This window comes from Limulus polyphemus, unplaced genomic scaffold, assembly GCF_000517525.1.
Source record: "Limulus polyphemus unplaced genomic scaffold, Limulus_polyphemus-2.1.2 Scaffold6712, whole genome shotgun sequence".
NCBI classification, from domain to species: domain Eukaryota; kingdom Metazoa; phylum Arthropoda; class Merostomata; order Xiphosura; family Limulidae; genus Limulus; species Limulus polyphemus.
Genome location: NW_013672322.1, coordinates 26021 through 44594, shown reverse-complemented (window position 1 = coordinate 44594; position 18574 = coordinate 26021). Strand labels below are relative to the sequence as shown.

General features: G+C 30.6%; 2 protein-coding genes across 7 annotated transcripts in view; one reads left to right on the top strand and one right to left on the bottom strand.

The window, feature by feature from the left end:
- Window positions 1-1889: 1889 nt before the first annotated feature.
- LOC106474005 (tartrate-resistant acid phosphatase type 5-like) overlaps window positions 1890-18574 on the top strand; it is a 29001-nt gene continuing 12316 nt past the window's right edge. Inside the window, exons 1-7 of one of the 5 annotated variants that reach the window (XM_022402389.1) lie at window positions 1905-2200; window positions 2712-2832; window positions 3893-4113; window positions 4471-4595; window positions 6351-6557; window positions 8497-8644; window positions 10634-12261. In XM_022402389.1, coding sequence (XP_022258097.1) covers window positions 4012-4113; window positions 4471-4595; window positions 6351-6557; window positions 8497-8644; window positions 10634-10879 — 828 coding nt within the window. In that variant the 5' untranslated portion in view covers window positions 1905-2200; window positions 2712-2832; window positions 3893-4011 and the 3' untranslated portion in view covers window positions 10880-12261. Of the gene's footprint in view, window positions 2201-2711; window positions 2833-3876; window positions 4114-4470; window positions 4596-6350; window positions 6558-8496; window positions 8645-10633; window positions 12262-18574 lie in introns of those variants that run through there. The other 4 variants (XM_022402387.1, XM_013934691.2, XM_022402388.1 and 1 more) reach the window with 4 other exon arrangements.
- LOC106474007 (zinc transporter 7-like) overlaps window positions 12923-18574 on the bottom strand; it is a 30638-nt gene continuing 24986 nt past the window's right edge. For both annotated transcript variants that reach the window (XM_022402385.1, XM_013934692.2), the window contains exons 10-11: window positions 15954-16103; window positions 12923-14153 (exon numbers count right to left, since the gene is read on the bottom strand). In XM_022402385.1, coding sequence (XP_022258093.1) covers window positions 14106-14153; window positions 15954-16103 — 198 coding nt within the window. In that variant the 3' untranslated portion in view covers window positions 12923-14105. The remainder of the gene's footprint in view (window positions 14154-15953; window positions 16104-18574) is intronic.

Genomic DNA, 18574 nt, shown 5'->3' with positions numbered 1-18574 from the left:
TTCGGCTATTAGTGATTTCTTCTTCAGGTTTGGTATGCCATACGAAATGCATTCGGATCAAGGCTGTAACTTCGAATGCTGCAAGTTGTTTGGCATACGAAAGACCAGGATAACGTCACTTCACCCACAGTCCGGTGGGATGGTAGAAAAGTACAATTGGACACTGGGACAGGAATTGGCAAACTTTTGTAATAGCCGCCAAGATGGCTGGGATTTCTTACTCCCTCCACTGTTGATGGCCTATAGAACAGCAAAGCATGAAGCCACTGGATACACTCTAGCAAAGTTGATGTTTTGTCGGGAACTTCGGTTGTCAGTGGATCTGTTAATAGGACGCCCACCTTATGAAGAGTTGCCTGAAAATGTGTCAGAGTTCGTGAAAGTGTATTCGGAAAGGATGGATGATATTCACCATCAAGTGCGTTCAAACTTGAAAACGTCTGCTGATTCGATGAAGCTATGTTATGATAAGAAGTCTACTGAAGTCAGCTTTGTACCAGGAGACAAGGTGTGGTTGTATGAATTCCAAGAAGACCAAAGGGAAGTCTCCAGGCCCATATGACATAGTGGATCGTCTCTCAGACGTGACTTTCCGAATAAAATGTGGTCGGCGAGGTAAGCCAAAGGTGGTGCTTGCCAACAGGCTTTGTCGTTCTCATGGTCCAGGACATTTCAGTTGGGACGAAGTGAACAACGGAACAAAAGACGTCGCTGAAGACATATCACCTGGAAAATCCACTGTTGAAGAAGAAACTCTACTCGATTTTGAGAAGGGAAACAGTGAAGCCCTTGATGAAGTTACTACCACTGATGTGACTATTACCGATATTAGGACATTTCCTGATGGAGCAGATGAATTTTACGTGAAGCAGAAGCCAACGAGATGGAGACCAATACGGAAGACGATACGTCCCGTAAAATTAAGAGACTTTGTTGAATTTTAATTTTGTGTTTGTAAAGTATGTACATTTAATTACGTTATTGTTAATTATCTATTGATTTAATGTAACTGGCTATTGTTCGGGACGAACAATACTAAGGAAGGGGCAGTGTTACGATAGCGGAAGTCGTGCGACGCTGGGAGCATGCACTGGAGTTCTAGAAAGATCGAGGAACCTGTCGAACGTCCTAGCGTTTGCTAGTCTCGCGCTTTTATAGTATATAAGCCGGCAAATAATGTGACGGCAATAATTGAACTGCAGACAGAGAGATATAGCGACAGATAATCGAATCAAGTAGTAAGTAAAGTGCGTGAATCGTTGTGAATTATAGCGTGTGTTTTAGTTAAAGTGACTGTGGAAATTAAGTGTACTGCAAAGTTGAATTGAGAAAAAATTCGGAAATAATTTCTACGGAAAATTAACAAACGACCACAGACGTAACATTAGCTACTTTACAGTATTTTTTCCACGAGAATGTGCACGAGATACTAAATGGGGATGACCTAGAGTGATAGGTAACTAGGGTTAAAAGAGCTTAGTCACTTCTTTCAGCAACGTTCCATGTTAAAGTTGCATAAACTTGATGTACGAAAAATATTATGTGAACTTAAGAGCTAAACACAGTGGAGCAGAAAATATCTAGTATGCCTGCATACTACTTTATATGAAGAGAGTGAGAGACTGGACGCAGCTTTTGTGATGATTGCCAGTTTATTAAACACTTTTAAGACCAAAAGTGAACCAGAATTTTGTGCAAATAATTAATAGGAAATTTAATTTCGAAAATAATTATAAAAGACGCTATGTAGAAAGCGTATATTGGATTATGAGAGAATATATTTAAAACCTGAGATTATGAATTTTCTTTTGGTAAGTTTTCTAAAATCGATATCTAGATGTTACTTCGTAGTACGAGCTTTCAAAAAGAATTTCTGAGTACGATGGTGATGAAATAATTTCTGTACTTTTAAAAAAAAAGACTATAGAGGTCTAATAGCACGGCCGTCACATTATGGTACGAATACGAACAGGCTAACTGCAAATTAGCTTCCTGCCTTGCACAGGAATATGACGAAAGGTATAAATCGATGTCACGGCAAATATTCTTGGTTAATCCCGTAGTTAATTTAGACCATTCTTTGAGGATATATAGTAGATTTTAAAAATTTACGGGTAGCGCGGAGTGCTGAACATGCAGACGTACAAAAATGTACGTGTTTTATATTTTGTCTGTTTATTCAGTTTGCTGTCACTATCAGGTTAGTAGAGACGTATAATTCAGTAGTAGTATTTTACTAAAATTTCATTATCGTAGGTAGACATAATGGTATTTACATTTGAGTCTTTGAAAATCTAGATCTATAAGATTTAGACAGTATGGTAACCTAGTATATGCACTGCATGAACAACCATTGGAATTTAAGCTATGTGAATAATGCTTAGTGTGTTACCATTACCAAAATACAGTAATTAGAGTGATATTAGTTGTGACTGTAATATAAATGATACCATAAAAGATTATAATGTTTGTCCTAAGTTGAGGTATATGGGATGTAGTTAGTACTATATCATAATCTGTGAAATAGCAGACATGTGTAATATGTAGATGTGTTTAATAGCAAAGCAATATGTAGATTACTATAGTGTAATATATATGGACATCCACATGTAACCTGATTGATATGAGCTATCTATGACACTGCATATAGTGTGATATGTAGAAATCCTTATTGTTTGATAGTAGAATTTGAGTGATATTGATTTTTACAGGCCTCATGGAATGAGTTGCCATCAGCAGTATTTGAGGCCAACATTTTACAGGAGTTTGAGCTAGGACTGAATCATTTCCTTAAAAGTAAAGGGCAGGTTTAAATTTTTAGTTTTCCCAAAGGTGGGTGTGTAAGAACAGTCATTTTGGACCAAATGTTCTCTAGTTATCCATAGGTTATGCTATGTTACTCAATTTTCCAAGTTATGTTAAATACTCTATAAATAAAATTTTTTCATGTACTGTATGATTTTAACAAATAACACAAACTAGTGATTTTCAAAATTTAAAACTTAGTTGTATAAAGTAGTGAAACCATATCAAGCTGTCAAACTTTTATAGCTTTAATCTGAGGAAGAATTTTTTGAAAATTAAGTATCTTGTTAATACTTTAGGAAATTGGTACATGTCATATTAGTAGCCATTGGCTTTTTTTGTAAAAGTATATACAGCATAACTTGTCTAACTAGTGATGTCAAGTGACAAGGTTTGTCTATTTATTTTTTTTCTCTTCAGTCATTAAAGAGCTTACACATATAATTTAAAACTTAGCAGACAAATGTTAAAGTTTTCAAATAGGACATTTTCTAATAGTGCATTTAATTTTTCAGCTATTGGAATAAAAATTAGCAAAAATTAGCACATTTTTATATGCAATTTAAATTCTTTTATTGGAGCTAGCTCTTAACCCCCCTTCAAGGGTCATCATGAGCAAGTTGAAAGCAAGCTCCAATAAAATAATGTGGATTGCATATGTCAATTTGGTGAAAACTTGTTTTCCATTTTTTTAAAGAGTTTATTATAGTTTAATATTACCAAGTTACGGTAGGATAACTTCAAGATTTTCAACTACTGGTTGCTTTTCCCAGTATTCAGGTATTAGAGCAGTAAGAGATGTGCTTTTGTATGCAGATACTGCACATGTAATTATTTACTTACAAATTTATATACATCTTAAAATACTTATCCTAAAAATTATATTTTGAGAAATTTTAACAAAGTATTATGGTAGTTTGAGATGTTAAAAATGTATTAGTAGCAGTTGCTTGTGGATTAACCCTTTAGTTTGGTTGGTAAAGCACTTGTCTGCCATGAAAGAAACCTTAGGTTTGAATCTGAATGTGATGAAATAAAAAAAATTAAATTACAGCAGCATTTAAAAAAAAGTCTTATTCTTTTACAGAACATTTTGCTTCTGGTAAGGGACAAAAACAGTCATTAAGATTTTTTGCAGTTGGAGATTGGGGAGGACTTCCCTTTTTTCCCTACAAAACCTTTGTTGAAGAAGCAGTTGCTTACCAAATGGGAAAACTAGCAGAAAAGTTCCAAGCCAATTTTGTAATTTCCTTAGGAGATAATTTCTATACTAAAGGTGTCAAGGATAGTTCAGATGCAAGATTCAAGGTGATTATGCTTATGTTTTTTTCCAAAACTTTTGTGCACAAAATAATTCTATTAAAAATATTTATTTTTTCATGCATAGAGAGTGCTTTAGTTTTAGAAGTGCTTTCTTTAAAGGTACTATTAATTTTTAAAAACAAGCAAATTATGTTTTTACACTTCAAAATTTCTTATTGTTTTTCTGTTAAATCATGAATTTAGTGTTTGGTGCAAATGAAAAAGTTCAAAAAATTTCCTCCTTGACATGCAACCAAACACTTTAGTTTAACAAATTGGTAACGTAGACATGTTAGATCACTTTTTGCAGAATGTGTGTATATGTGTGTGTGTTCAGTATGTTTTTTTTATTATTAATTACAGAATACATTTGAGGACGTGTTTAGTGCAAAGCCTTTACATATTCCTTGGTTAATATCTGCAGGAAATCATGATCACTATGGTAATGTGTCAGGCCAACTGGAGTATTCAAAAAAGTCCAAAAGATGGTGAGTACAAAGCTAGGATTATGTGTACTTAGAAATTAGAGCTGGTGTTGATTTCATCAATAAAGTCAAACCTGTTAGAAGTGATTACATTGATTAGTGTCATATAATCTAATCCATAAATCAGAATTATAATTAAGTCAATTAACTTTGTGAAAATAATCAATTCATTGAAATTAGTGTTTCTGATTATTCAAACAAGTGATATTAATTGCAATGAAATTAGCATGATTGCCTACCTATGCCTTGTCCAGTGCAGGAATTGATACCCAATTTTTGTGTTATAAGGGTTTTTTTTTTTTACTTAAAGTTTGTTCAGCTTTAGGTCATCATAGTCTGATGATTTGGGGAAGGGGGCTTGATTTGAGGGTCTTCAACTATAATAACAGAGTAAATGTATGGATTTGAATTTTTTTTTTATAGTTTCTATACATGTTCTTTTTATTTGTGAAATGTGAAAGTGTGTGTGTGTATTGAATTATATCTGTTTGAAAGATGTAGAAATGTTTTTGAGTGAAAAGACACCAGATAGCATAAAATAAAATAAGCATGTACAGTTTAGAAATGGATTTAATGGGTAACAGAGAAACTATTAAAAGTTCTACACAGTAACAAGTGCACATCATTTCGAGAAGGTTTTGGCATAGTCTGGTATAAGTATTTTACCTAAACACTGACTACTTAATTATTTCTCATTGCAATTAATGTTTTAAATTAAAACATTATTACCTTTATTGTTGAGAATAAAAGTTTACATTGTTTAGTTATCAAATTTGATTTACACAAGAACAATGGGGGATTACTGCATATTTTAAAAACAAACAAAACAGTGTCAAATGGTCATCTCTTGTTGACATTAGTGATTTATCCACTAAGTAGGAAATGAACAGATTATCTTTAAAATAAATTAGTGCCAAGTGCTTTTGCCATGATAATGGTTTTAGGTAAAAGTATATATTTTTTTGCTAAATGCACAAATGGTGACATTCAAAAATTTTTATTATACGAAAGAAAGAGTATTTCAAAAATTACTTTAAAAAAATAGCTGAAAATAGAAAAATTAATATAATGTTATAATAATGCAATGGTGTTTCCAAGTGGTACAGTGGTAAGTCTCAAGACTTATAAAGCTAAAAACTGGGTTTTGATTCCTGTGGCAGGCACAGCACAGATAGCCCAATGTGTAGCTTTGTGTTTTACAACAAACAAACACGTATAGTTTCCCAGGAATGGCTTATTGACTGGTTAATGGGCTCATCAGTTAATTGATTATACCTGCTTCATTGGTGGTAAATTAAAATCTTGGGATGAAAACACTAATCTTAATTCTCTAAGCAAAGTAATAGATCATTTCCAGTACAAAGATTTTGTACCAAATATTCTTGTTCTAAATATTATAAGGTGTTTAAAAGTTGTACATTTTAGTTGCTAATTTCAACAATAAGAGAAATTAAGTGCCAAGTATATATAAGCCCCCCAGTTACAAAATAGTTAATTATTTTATCTTATCAAGCTCTCAAAGTGTATATATAAATTAGATAATTGAATCACATAAACTAAAAAAAAACTATATATAGAAGAATTCAGATGTCTTTAATTCTAAATAAATTAATTGAATAATATTAGAAATATTATAAGCTTGGTTTATGTAAAAGAAAATCCATCTAATTATAAAAATAGCTACTGTTTTTGACCTTAAAAGAGAAATTCATTGTATTATTATTATTATTGAGCAAATGATGTTTCTGCTGTTTCTAGGAAATTCCCATCTTTATATTACACCAGAAAATTCCAGGTTCCATCTTCAAATGCTACTGTTGAAGTGTTAATTATTGACACTGTGCTATTATGTGGAAAAACAGACCCTGACGCAAAAGTTCCAGGACAACCTTTGCCTTACACCATTGATCACACTCAAGCTGATAAGCAACTGCAATGGATAAAGAAAAAACTAAAATCTTCAAAGTATGTATTTTGCACAACATATTATTGTGGTACTAGATTATTTATATTTACATAATAACTCCTACCAGAAGAATTTCTATAAATATTTTATAATAATTATAAGTAACAGGCAAACTACGAAAAGCTTCTATTACTTTACATAATAATTCCTACCAGAAGAATTGCTATAAATATTCTATAATAATTAGTCTTAGTTATAAGTAACAAGCAAACTACGAAAAGCTTCTATTACTTTACATAATAACTCCTACCAGAAGAATTGCTATAAATATTCTATAATAATTAGTCTTAGTTATAAGTAACAAGCAAACTACAAAAAGCTTCTATTACTTTACATAATAACTCCTACCAGAAGAATTGCTATAAATATTCTATAATAATTAATCTTAGTTATAAGTAACAAGCAAACTATGAAAAGCTTCTATGACAACTCTGGTCTCAGGTTATCAGTTAGGAATACTCGTTGTTAGCAGTATTTACAAATGAGACATTTCAAAATTGAATTTCTTACCATTTTATGGCAGCACCAGCTTAAATAACTTGTTTTATATTATTTTTTTTTATATGTATAACACCACAGGGGCTCTTAGTAGCACAAATTTTAGAAATATTTAAGGCTAAGGACAAAGTATTTGTTGTGTTTAGATTTCACCATAACTACTGTTTGCTTAGATCCATTGTAATATAACATTGTTAACAACTTTCTGAAAAATAATCCAAATAGTTTACTCAAAGCACTTAATTTGTGACTTATTTCACGTTAACTTTCCTGGTGTTGTTGTAAAGGTCATTACTTGGTTAATAGTGAATCTTATCTGTAATAGTATAAATGAATGTACTATGTAAGGTATGCACATGTTTTCTCCTAATGTATTTGCTTTGTTTTTGTTATAAGTTTTATATCATGTATCCAGATATTCTTATTTTTTGTGTTGTTCCAATTCATTTTTGCCAAGAAATTAGTGTAAGTAGAACATTTGATAATGACCTTTCAGTAAATAAATGGATAAAAATTTTTTTACCTCATTTATCAGTCTTCCAGGATCTTCCCTTTGTAATGTTACTGATTAGTTCAATATCAAAGCTTTTGTGTAAGATATTTAAGCCGTAGCACCTTTTTCCATTGCTGCTACAATTTAGCTAGAAACTTAGGCCTTATTTGTAATTATATTTTGTTGAAAGAGAAATAAGTTTATTTTTCATATATTATAGAGTTGGTAGACTTAAAATGAAGATTCAAAATTAGGAGTTACAACATAGAAACAACCATTTTGCTTTTGACATTTTAGTCTCAGGAAATGCTTTAAATTTTATTTCTCACTAGTTTATAAAATAAGAAGTTAATATGATTTAGTGCTGTAGTTCACAACATTTTCTATCCTGTGCCTCCTAAATCTGAATGATGTTATTTACTTAGGTTCTAACAATGGCCACAATAGAGGGTTAATTATTAAAATAATCCCTGAAGAATGTATACAGTTGTTCATAAAGTTATTCTCAACTATCTTTTCCTCTTTTATATTACTTAACCTCTTTCTTTCTAACAATGTAAACATGAGAAAATATATGTCAGTAATATATTTATTTTCTCATTCCCATTATCTGTCAACTTCAAATTTTAGTCACTTTGCGAGACTGATTTATTGTTAGGAAGGTATGCCTCACAGGTTGGGAACTATTGTTGGTATAGCGTGAACATGGGCTATGTAACAGAATATTTGTATTTAGATATCTTTACAATATTTGTGGCCATTTAAGTCACTTTGCGAGACTGATTTATTGTCAGGAAGGTATGCCTCACAGGTTGGGAACTGTTGTTGGTATAGCGTGAACATGGGCTACGTAACAGAATATTTGTATTTAGATATCTTTACAATATTTTAGTTTTGATTTGACTCTCTTGAATTAATTTATATATATATATATATATATTTTAAAGGGCTACTTACTTGTTAGTTTGTGGACATTATCCTGTGTATTCTGTAGCAGAGCATGGAAGCACTGACTGTTTGCTGAAAAAACTTCTACCCATGTTAAAGAAATACAAAGTCAGTGCTTACATTAGTGGCCACGACCACAATCTGCAGGTAAGGATTGTAATTTATCCATCCTCACTATAACCTTAATACTACTGATGTGATGAATCTGAATCCAAAAGTCATACCTCTGTTTAGTGATATCCTCAATTTGATTTCAATTGTAGTTACAACAGTAAAAAATACAATTCATAAAATGTGTATAGTAAAAAAAACTGTATTTTAGTCACAATATTCTTTTGGTTCAATGCTATTCATCATAATATGGGTGAGCAATTTGTTTACTGGCTCTTTAATTAATACATAACTAAACATTTTGAGAAAAGTATCCTTTTTTATGAATCTAAGGTGATTTGTTAATGACTTATTATTTTTGTTTGTAAAATTAGTTTAATGTATATACGTCATTATTTTTATGACTATTTTTGTAATACTGCTATCAACAATGTAATTTCAATATATTGCAAACAAGGTAAAAAGAACAACCTTTTCAAAGGCAGTTGTATTTGTTGAAATATTATACCCCCTTGAATGCCATGTTATTTGTATTGCATTTTTAATCTTTTTTTTTAATTGAATATGTTATCTGCACAAATGTGTTTAGAAATCCAATCTTTCAATCTGTTTTAGTTTAATTTGTAAGCTGAAGTTAAAATAAGTATGGGTTTAATGATTATTCATTTTAGCACCAGTACACATATTTAAAGAAGTTCTTTTGGGTTTAGACCAAAACCTACACAAGTTGTTTTTTTTTTAATGTAAAAGTACCATCAGCCAGGGCTATTTTGAACAGCAGAATTTCTTTGAACAATTTCAACAAAAATGTTTAGACCATTATTTATAGCACAGAAATATTAGAATAATTTGTTTTTGAATATTCAGGGATTTTTATTTTGCATTTATTGAGCAAATGAATATTATATATTGATATAAGGGATCCTAGTGTAGTCGTGTCACGGTTTTGATACTGTTGTAAACTTTTACCTTAACATAGGTCATCAGTAAAGAAATATAAGCCTTTAAATTGTGGCTTGAATGTTAAATAACTTATTGTAAACCTGTATCCTCGTCCATTACTAGTTTAATAAAAAGCATGAACTTCTTTACTATGTCTAAGAATTTTGCATTCCTAGACATGTTAATGCATCTCGCATTATGATAAATGAGGACAGTTTGAGGTAAGAAACAGCACTAGTCAAAGACATATTGGAAAATTGACCTAATTTGATTGAGATTCCAATGCACGTGACATGAGTTTCATGTGGGCTTCCTTATGATGGATCCTTTGCACTGAATCAATTAGGGAAAGAATTGAATGATGCAAAAGAGACATGATAAAGAAGTTGTAATGTTTGCAGAATCAGAACATCACCATTTTCCAAAGTGTACTAGCCAATACATTAAAAACTTACTAGTCAAGTAGAAGATGAGTGCCTCACATGACTTATATTTTTTGCTTACCATAATATATTGTTGTATATTGATCCTGTAATGTTTTAATAAAATAGCTTAAGTGATCAAAACCTACTGAGTTTGTTAAGGCAACTCAGTATACTGCTATGGTACATTAACTTACTAGTACACTGGAACAGTAGTGCTATGCACAACGTTTTTTCTACATTGAAGTAGGTTTTAATTAAATTCTAAGTGTTCAGTATAACCCCAAAGACAGGATATTGTGGAAGGGAAAAGATTGTTCAAAGTAGCCCCATACAGCAGTTACTTTAAACATGCATTCTTTAGCTTTAAAAAAATACATAAGTGCATCAGAGCTGTAGTCTCTTTCAAGGTCTAGAAAGTCCAACTGGTCCCCATATCTGAATACCTTAATAAAGGTTATACACCTAAAAATATGTTCAGGTTTGTTTATTTATGTAAAAATGTTCAAAGTAGCCCCAGTTGAAGGCAGTTAAATAGTTTAGTTTAACTATCAACTGATCAAAATTAATTATTGGTTATTGTAGTAGTTAAATTTTTAAAATATGAGCTGTAATATTTGTTGTTAGCCATTTATATTTTGGTACTCTTCTGATATTGCAGCATATTCAACCTTCTGATGCCACCTGGACTGTAGAATACTTCATTGTAGGATGTGCCAATTACATTAATAATGAAAAAACTCACATGTCTAGCATTCCATCTGGATCTCTTAAGTTTTTCTGGGCAAACTTGTTTAGTTTAGGAGGATTTACGTATGTGGAAGCATCTGTAGATAAAATGACAGTAACCTTTTATGAATCAAATGGAAATGTTTTGTACGAAAGATCTATCTTTCCAAGAAACTAAATATCACACGAATAATAGATTCTGAAAAATTGAATAACTTCACTGTTGTCAACAAAATTAACTGTTTTGAAGCTGTCATACTGAAATGGACCAGTGTCTATGGATATTCATGATAAAATTGTTAGAATTGTATATTTCTGTAATTCTACTTTTATTAAAAGTTTCAAAACAAAATAGCATTTGTATATAGCCAAAGAAACCTTTCATTTCTGTTTTAATACAGTGACTATAATGATAGTATTGATCCATGAAATTGTGATTTTTTGAGAGTTTAACACAAGAACCAAATAGGAAGAAAACTTAGTAGTTGTTTATCTTTGAAGTTTCACACTAAGCTACTCAAAGGTTATTTACGCTAGCTGTCCCTAATTTGGAAGTGACAGACTAGAGGAAAAGCATCTAGCTAACTCGTGGAATTGATTGTGAAATTATAATGCCCCACATTTGAAAGGGTGAGCATGTTCCATGATGGGATTAGAACTTGAGTTGAGCACTCTATCCATCAATCCCAGGTTTAATAAAATCTTAGTAATAAATAAACAAAATGTTAATAGATGGCTGAATAAATTACCCCCACCTGACCAAGGGTGATGCTTTCACTCCTGTGTGTCAACAAGATTACTCAAAAAAGTTTGATTTTGAGCAAACTTGGTACAAAAATTAAGCATCCCCACATCCAAAAATCAATTAACATTTAGTGAATGGTGATCAAAGGTCAACATTATGATGGAAATTTTGAAAAAACTTAAACAGAAAGATGATCTTGGTGTATATTTTAGGTTGGTTATTGCAAAACTTAAACACTGTGATAGAGGTTGCACTCTTACTGCCATTCCAGCTTCATGATATTTTGAATACAAAATTAATAGCTTATACTATATAGAGGTATAATTTGATTAGAAGAACTTGCAGTCCACACTTTGTAAACAAAGAAATGAAGGATTGGTAAATAGTTGGTTTGCATGACAACAATGAAATCTTTGTATTATGTATTTATACAATCTTTGTTCTTTCTTTAATAGGATTAGTAATTGTGCCACTTTTTATTGTGTGCATTTTAGGTGGTGGTGTAGCAAACAGCCAGAATCATTACTTTATAATAAAAACATTTCACACAAGGTTTACCTATTATTAGTTATTTTTGGAAAAATATATCTTTATATGATTTTAGGGAATAAGTATACAAAAGAAAATTAGATAAAAGGGCTTAAAGGTAAAATACATAGAACTGAATAAGTTAAAGTAACTTAATAGTAATAAAGAAAAACACCTTCGTAAGAACTTGTAAATCAGTTTACTTAGAATTTTCTCTCATAAATATATCTAAATTTGTACAGAACAAAGTCGTCATTTAAATAAACTGATTAAGCTCAAGAGCGAAATACTTATCATAGATGGTCTTTTCTGTACTTTGTTTTAAAATTTAAATATACTGTTTTAACTTTTTTATATATATATATATACATTTTTCACTTATCAGCACAACTTACAATATTAAAATATTGAATAAACTAAATCACTAGTCAGGAAGGAAAGTATTTCTCGGTTTTTAGTTGTTGTTGTTTCGAACTGAAGTATTTTTGACATACTTGAATAATTTGTACCACCTTCGACTTCAGCCAAAAATAATCTATGAATTAGAATGCAAAACTTGTAGTCACAGAGCAATGTATATCAGTGAAATACAATGATTCCTACATAACTTGCACCAATGAACACATCAACACCCTAAACAAATAGGAATCAATAAAATGTATTCCAGGCCCTCCACCAGGGAGTAAAACCTTGTTTTAAGAAAGACAAAAAAAATCATTCAAGCAATTCTTATTGGCGAAAAACCTGAAATCAATAGAGACAATGGATGGTGTGTATATATATATAAACATCTATCCTCCCAAAAATATTCCCAATTTAATTTACATGTCAACATATAAAATTTACAAATTGACATACATTTACATTTTCTTTATGATACAAACTAGACTTGTAGTTTAAAACATGATAATAAAGAATTTACAATAAATGTTTACATTCACACTAGAATTGTTCAGAAACAAAGGTTTATTTCATTTGAAGTCAATTCCTCAACTAAGAGGAAAAGTATATACCATATAATAAGCATTTTATAAAACTGCCTGCTTTGTTTAGATGGGTAAATATTATTCCAAATAAAAGAAAATCATATTTTTCCTCTACCCTCGGTCAAGGCTTTTATCCTTTCACCTTAACTGACCAGTTGACAATAGTGCTATAGTGACATGGCTTCTGTGAAAAAACTCATTAGTCAATATACAGTTTATTTCCTTTCCTCTTTGTTTCTTCCCAATTTTTGGTCTTTTCCTAGACCCAAAATTATTCTTGTACATTTTTAACACATATTTACTCCTAACTGTAGACAGAAGCTATATCTCACTTGTGGTTGCAAAGTAGACTTAGCTTACATTAGATTACTGGCCACCTCTATGAGGTCAAAGTATTCAATTGCACAAGATGTAGATTGTCCACAAGAATGTACCTTTTTTTTTATCAAATTAAAAGTTATAAAATTATTTAATATTTTCATATTCAAATTATCTTTTGTAACTTTTTTTAAATTATATTTTGCTATTATTTGTAGTAATAACAGTTATCACACAAAAATTATTTTTATCTGAACACCAGTTTATTATTTCAAAAAGAACTAGCTGGTGCCAGCCTTTCGACAAGTAAATTTAAAAGTTCAGCAGGGACCAATCTCACAGTCAAAAAAATTGACATTACTAAGTAGTACATACTTGTATAGGTATCTGCTTTAAAGGAAAATTCTATGCTAAAAACTATCATATTGCTGTAGTAGTGTGAAGTATTTCTTCTTTTTTAAAGATTAAATGAATATTAAATAGGTCTCGGTAATGTAACTATGATTTTAAATTTGCTATTTCAAAGTGGACAAGTACTATCATTCTTTTAACTAAATTTAACAGTTTTTAAAGAATACAAAACCAACTGAGTTTCTTATTAACACTTTCCAATTTTACCAATCTTAACTGTATAATATGGAACTTCTTTCATAACAGAAACTACATCTCCAGACATAGATTCTTTATGCCACACACATAAGAAAATAATGATGAAAGATTATAAAAAATAAGGATTTAACAATGGAATGTTTTTTTTTGCTTGTAAGAAGTAGCCTGGAAGCACTAGATTTAAGAAGAAATTAATCTTACAAGTAGAAAACTGGTCCTCATATAGCGGCATAGTCTATCTGTACATAAAGCTGACGCACTCCCACCTACAAAAAAAATGATTGCCATTACTACACCTAACTATAAAAACATTTATTTTGGTTCAAAATAGACCAATAAACCTTTAGAAAAATTCTAAATTTGAAAGTAATTAAACTTGTTTTTAACCAAAAACACAAACAAAATTTTTGATATTGTAGTTATGATATTACCACATTTATCTCATACATATGGAAATACAATGATCTTACAGCATTTTTGATGTGGGGGGAATAAAATTCAGACTTCATTATCAAGAATTGCATGAGAACACCTCTGTCATCATGTAAAATAATGAATTTCTTTACAAAAACTTAACAGATTGATATACAAATTTACATTCAGTATTACTCAAATAAAAATTAAGTATATATACATAACTTGATACTTTGGTTTGTCAAACCACAATCTGATCTATATTCTTAGAAAAAAAAACTTTAAGAAAATTATTTTTGCAGTGGCCCAAAGGGGAGGCCTGTGTTAATCACAAAAATACACGTCTAAGCAAGTAAATTACAATAATAAATTGTAAGATAAACTAATGGCATAATTGTTTCTGCTCTTTAAACATAATCTTGATACACTGTCATAATGCAGTCTTTTTTTTTAATTTATAACTATCTGTTCAATTTTAGTGCAGCTACAACTTATTTAAATTATCATACTTTGGTTAGCCTTGTTCCACTTTCAAGCTACATATTTTATGAAGTACAGAAATTGTAAAATTAAGATGATGTATTTTGTGGATACATATATAATATTACTTCTATACATAATACTGTCTGATATTAAAAATATTTGCCTAAAAAAATTCTACCTGTTTTCAGAATGAAACAAAAATTTTTTTTTACATTTCCTTTTTAAGAAGTTTGATGCAGAAAATATAACAGAAAGTTACAATATAATTTGCTTAACTGTTATGGTAGTATCTAAAAATTTGAAACCAGCTGATATTTTGGATATTAAAGTTTGCTTATAAAGTGTTCGGGAATGTTTTTTATATTTGTTAACCTGTATTGTTTTTTCTAAATTCTAATTAAAAAATACTTTTTTACATTTCATTCACATACATTGATAGTAAAGGTGTATAAAGAGGTATCCAGCATGAAAGGATTAAGGTACTCAGTTATTAAAGATTCATTTGGTAGGGACGAGGGCTCAGTCAGAATGTGATATGTTCTGAGGGCCTTGTGATGAGAAATATGGGAACTCCTGATCTAGAATACTATATTTTGGTATGACCTAGCTTGATAACAGTGTAATTAGAAATAATTAAAAACAACCACTTATTACAATTAACACAGTCAAATTAAGGCAGTAACTTAGTCATGTATTTTTACATAAAAGCACTGAGTACCAGTAAAAATCATATTCATTCTGAGCTCACGTTTTGTATCAATAACATTAAAGTTCCACAAATGAAATATCAGTATCAAACCCAGATGACAAGGTATAATTTCTTTAAACTTGAAATCTGCACTGTAGGAACAATAATTAATCCAAATAAAACCTTACAGACATTTTACTTGGTGTAAAATGTTTATAAAAGCATAAATGTTTAAAGTAAATCAATTAAGCACAATGTCCGATATAATCTTATAAACTGTTCAAGAAGCAGGAGTAAACCATAAGAAACTTTGTATTTGTATGTATGAGAATACTCCATTTAAGTCTAATAGAAGTTATTAGTATGTAACAAGAGGTTAACGCATCATACTCTACATTACACAGGTTTATGTTACATTAAGATCATTTTAAATATTCACATGAAAAATATAACAAACTGATTGACAATATTTCCTTTTTACCTGAGTAAATATATTGTGAGTATGACTAAGAATATATTTTGCATCTGCATTGGTGGCTACTTCCAGTTTCAAGGTTCCAATAAAAACATCACTACACAATGTCCAAAAGTGTGGTTCTTGTACACTGTATACTCCTTCCAACTGCATAACCTGTACATCAGCAAACACAAAATATGAAGTTCCAGAAACAAAATATATATATATATATGGGCTGGGTCACTGCCCAACCTTGCATCCTTCATGTAATCATAAAAATATACAAACTATAACTTAATGTAGTATTTAAAGTGTATCTTAATGAAATGTGGCAGGCTTTTAGTAAATATTACAACTCTTTTTGTATGCTGAGAATCAGATTTTTTAATTAAGTATTTTTACTAAAGATGTTTGTCTGTGCATGTATGGAGTCAGATTGTGACTCAGACTCTGACTTGTCTGAGTGCAAGGTGATTTTCATGTTAAGATTAAAAATACTTTTATCTTACAGTTTCAAATTTCATCTGCATAACCTTTAAACCCTCCTAAATGAATACTAAAAGTATTTTTCAGTAAAGCCTTATATTTTATCTGCTGTTTTTTTATCCTAACACTGTAAGGACTCAGTCAATTTAACTGACCTTGTAACCACTATAAAAAAAAATCTAAATTATCTTTTTTTCAAAAGGATAACTGCAGGCTGTAACAAGATTACTATTATTTATTCTAAACAGCTTAAGGCTTGTAACAGTTTACTTTTTATTTAATTCTATTGTTTTATTGCTCTTTGAACCATGTTAAACTAATAATCCCATAATACAAGTTGTTAATCACACAACTAAGGCATAGCTCAAGCTGTGATATTGAATGTCATAAAGCACAAGCTACTTATGAGCATGAGCATACATTGCGGAGAATTTTTTTATTTATAAATTTATAGGTATATTATAAGTTTCTAATTTTTGTATTTTAGTTACTTTTATAACAATAAGTAAAACAATATACATAAAAACAAAATTACTGCTTAAGTTTGGCCTAGTGTTGTTTGCTGCTGTCCTACTGATAAAACTTGCACCTACTTTTTTTGTAACCACGGTAATAGTACATCAACTAATTATTTATTTATTTCAAATATGCACTTAAGAACACAAAATAATAACAAAAAGAAAGCAAATAATATCCTATATCTATTATGATTTAACTGGCTTTTTTAACTAAGGTAAAAGTTCCTTAAAAGAATTCCCATAGTTGTTCAATCTAAATTCAGTAGAAGTAACTATGAATCTGTACGCAAGATAATTAAAAATCTCTAGTGAGAACAAGGTAGCATTTTATGTCATTTGGTAAATTAAAATTTTGTCCTTATATTGGTCATAAATGATATAATAGCAAACATCAGAGAGAATTATTAATAATCTCCAAAAAAAAAGGATGTGATAGGAGAGAGAGTGGCATAAGGGCTTGACTTTCTGATTTATATCTCTATAAACCAAGAAGACTGAAGGCTATAAAAATTAGACTTTGCCTTAGTAATATCCATGCTATAATAAGTAATTTAAGTTAAGGTCAGGACACCATAGAGGTATGATGAAAAAATAGAAAATGGCAAGTTGGATTGAAGAAATGTCACGTTATATAGACAAAGGAAGATTGAGAATCTATTTAAATATTTCCTTTTGAAATTAAAATTTATATACATACATAAAATTTAAAGATGAAAAGGGTCCTGTTGATCCATCCAGGCTGTCCCATCCACTAAGTTACTTTAAAATTAAAATAAAATGATCAATAACATCCTTCATGATGCAATAAATTTCCTGTTCAGTAGTCAATCCAGCATCAGCTGCATTTTCACCTGGCATTCGTTTACGATGTATTTTTCTTCTTTCAATGGTCAATCCCCATGTTTCACATTGATTCTTGCCCACTTTAAGTACTTCTTGACAGGACTTTTCCCATGATTCTATCAATTTCTCTTTCAAAAAATCAAGATCAGCAGCTGCTTCTCTAAAATTCATTTTTGGGTCCTGAAGACGTTTCTGCACTCGACTGATAGATGATAAATAATTTCTCCAAAAAATGCAAAAGTACAAGAAAATCAAATGTAAGCATGCATTGCAGAATATTATGAGCACCACATTTTGTTTCAGCCATGTTGCCATTCTCACCTAGCAATTCATCCAGTTTTTCATGTACAACTTTTACTGCCTTTTCTCTTGCACTCCACCGTGTTTCTGATTCTCGCTTGACAGAGATCTTAAGCTCCTGCTGCAGTTTGTCCCATCAAGTTGTTGAATGAGCAAAAAAATTATAAATGGCTTCAATTATACCAAAAAAGGTAATGATTGTTGTTTCCTGACTTGCAGCATGAAGACGTGCCAAGTTCAAACTATGGTTGTCACAGTTTATAAACACTGCTTTGGGATTTTTTTTCAGAATTCTTTGTTGAACGCCTGACAGATGACCTGACATGACAGCAGCATTATCATAACATTGTGAACAACAATCACTCCGCTTCTAATTTTGTGCTTACTGTTTTCTCAATATTGGCAACATCTATTTCCTTTATCTGTATAAAGTCAATAAATGACTCTTTGACTTATACTCTTCTTGTTTTGAAGTCAATGTCAACAAACCGAATCACT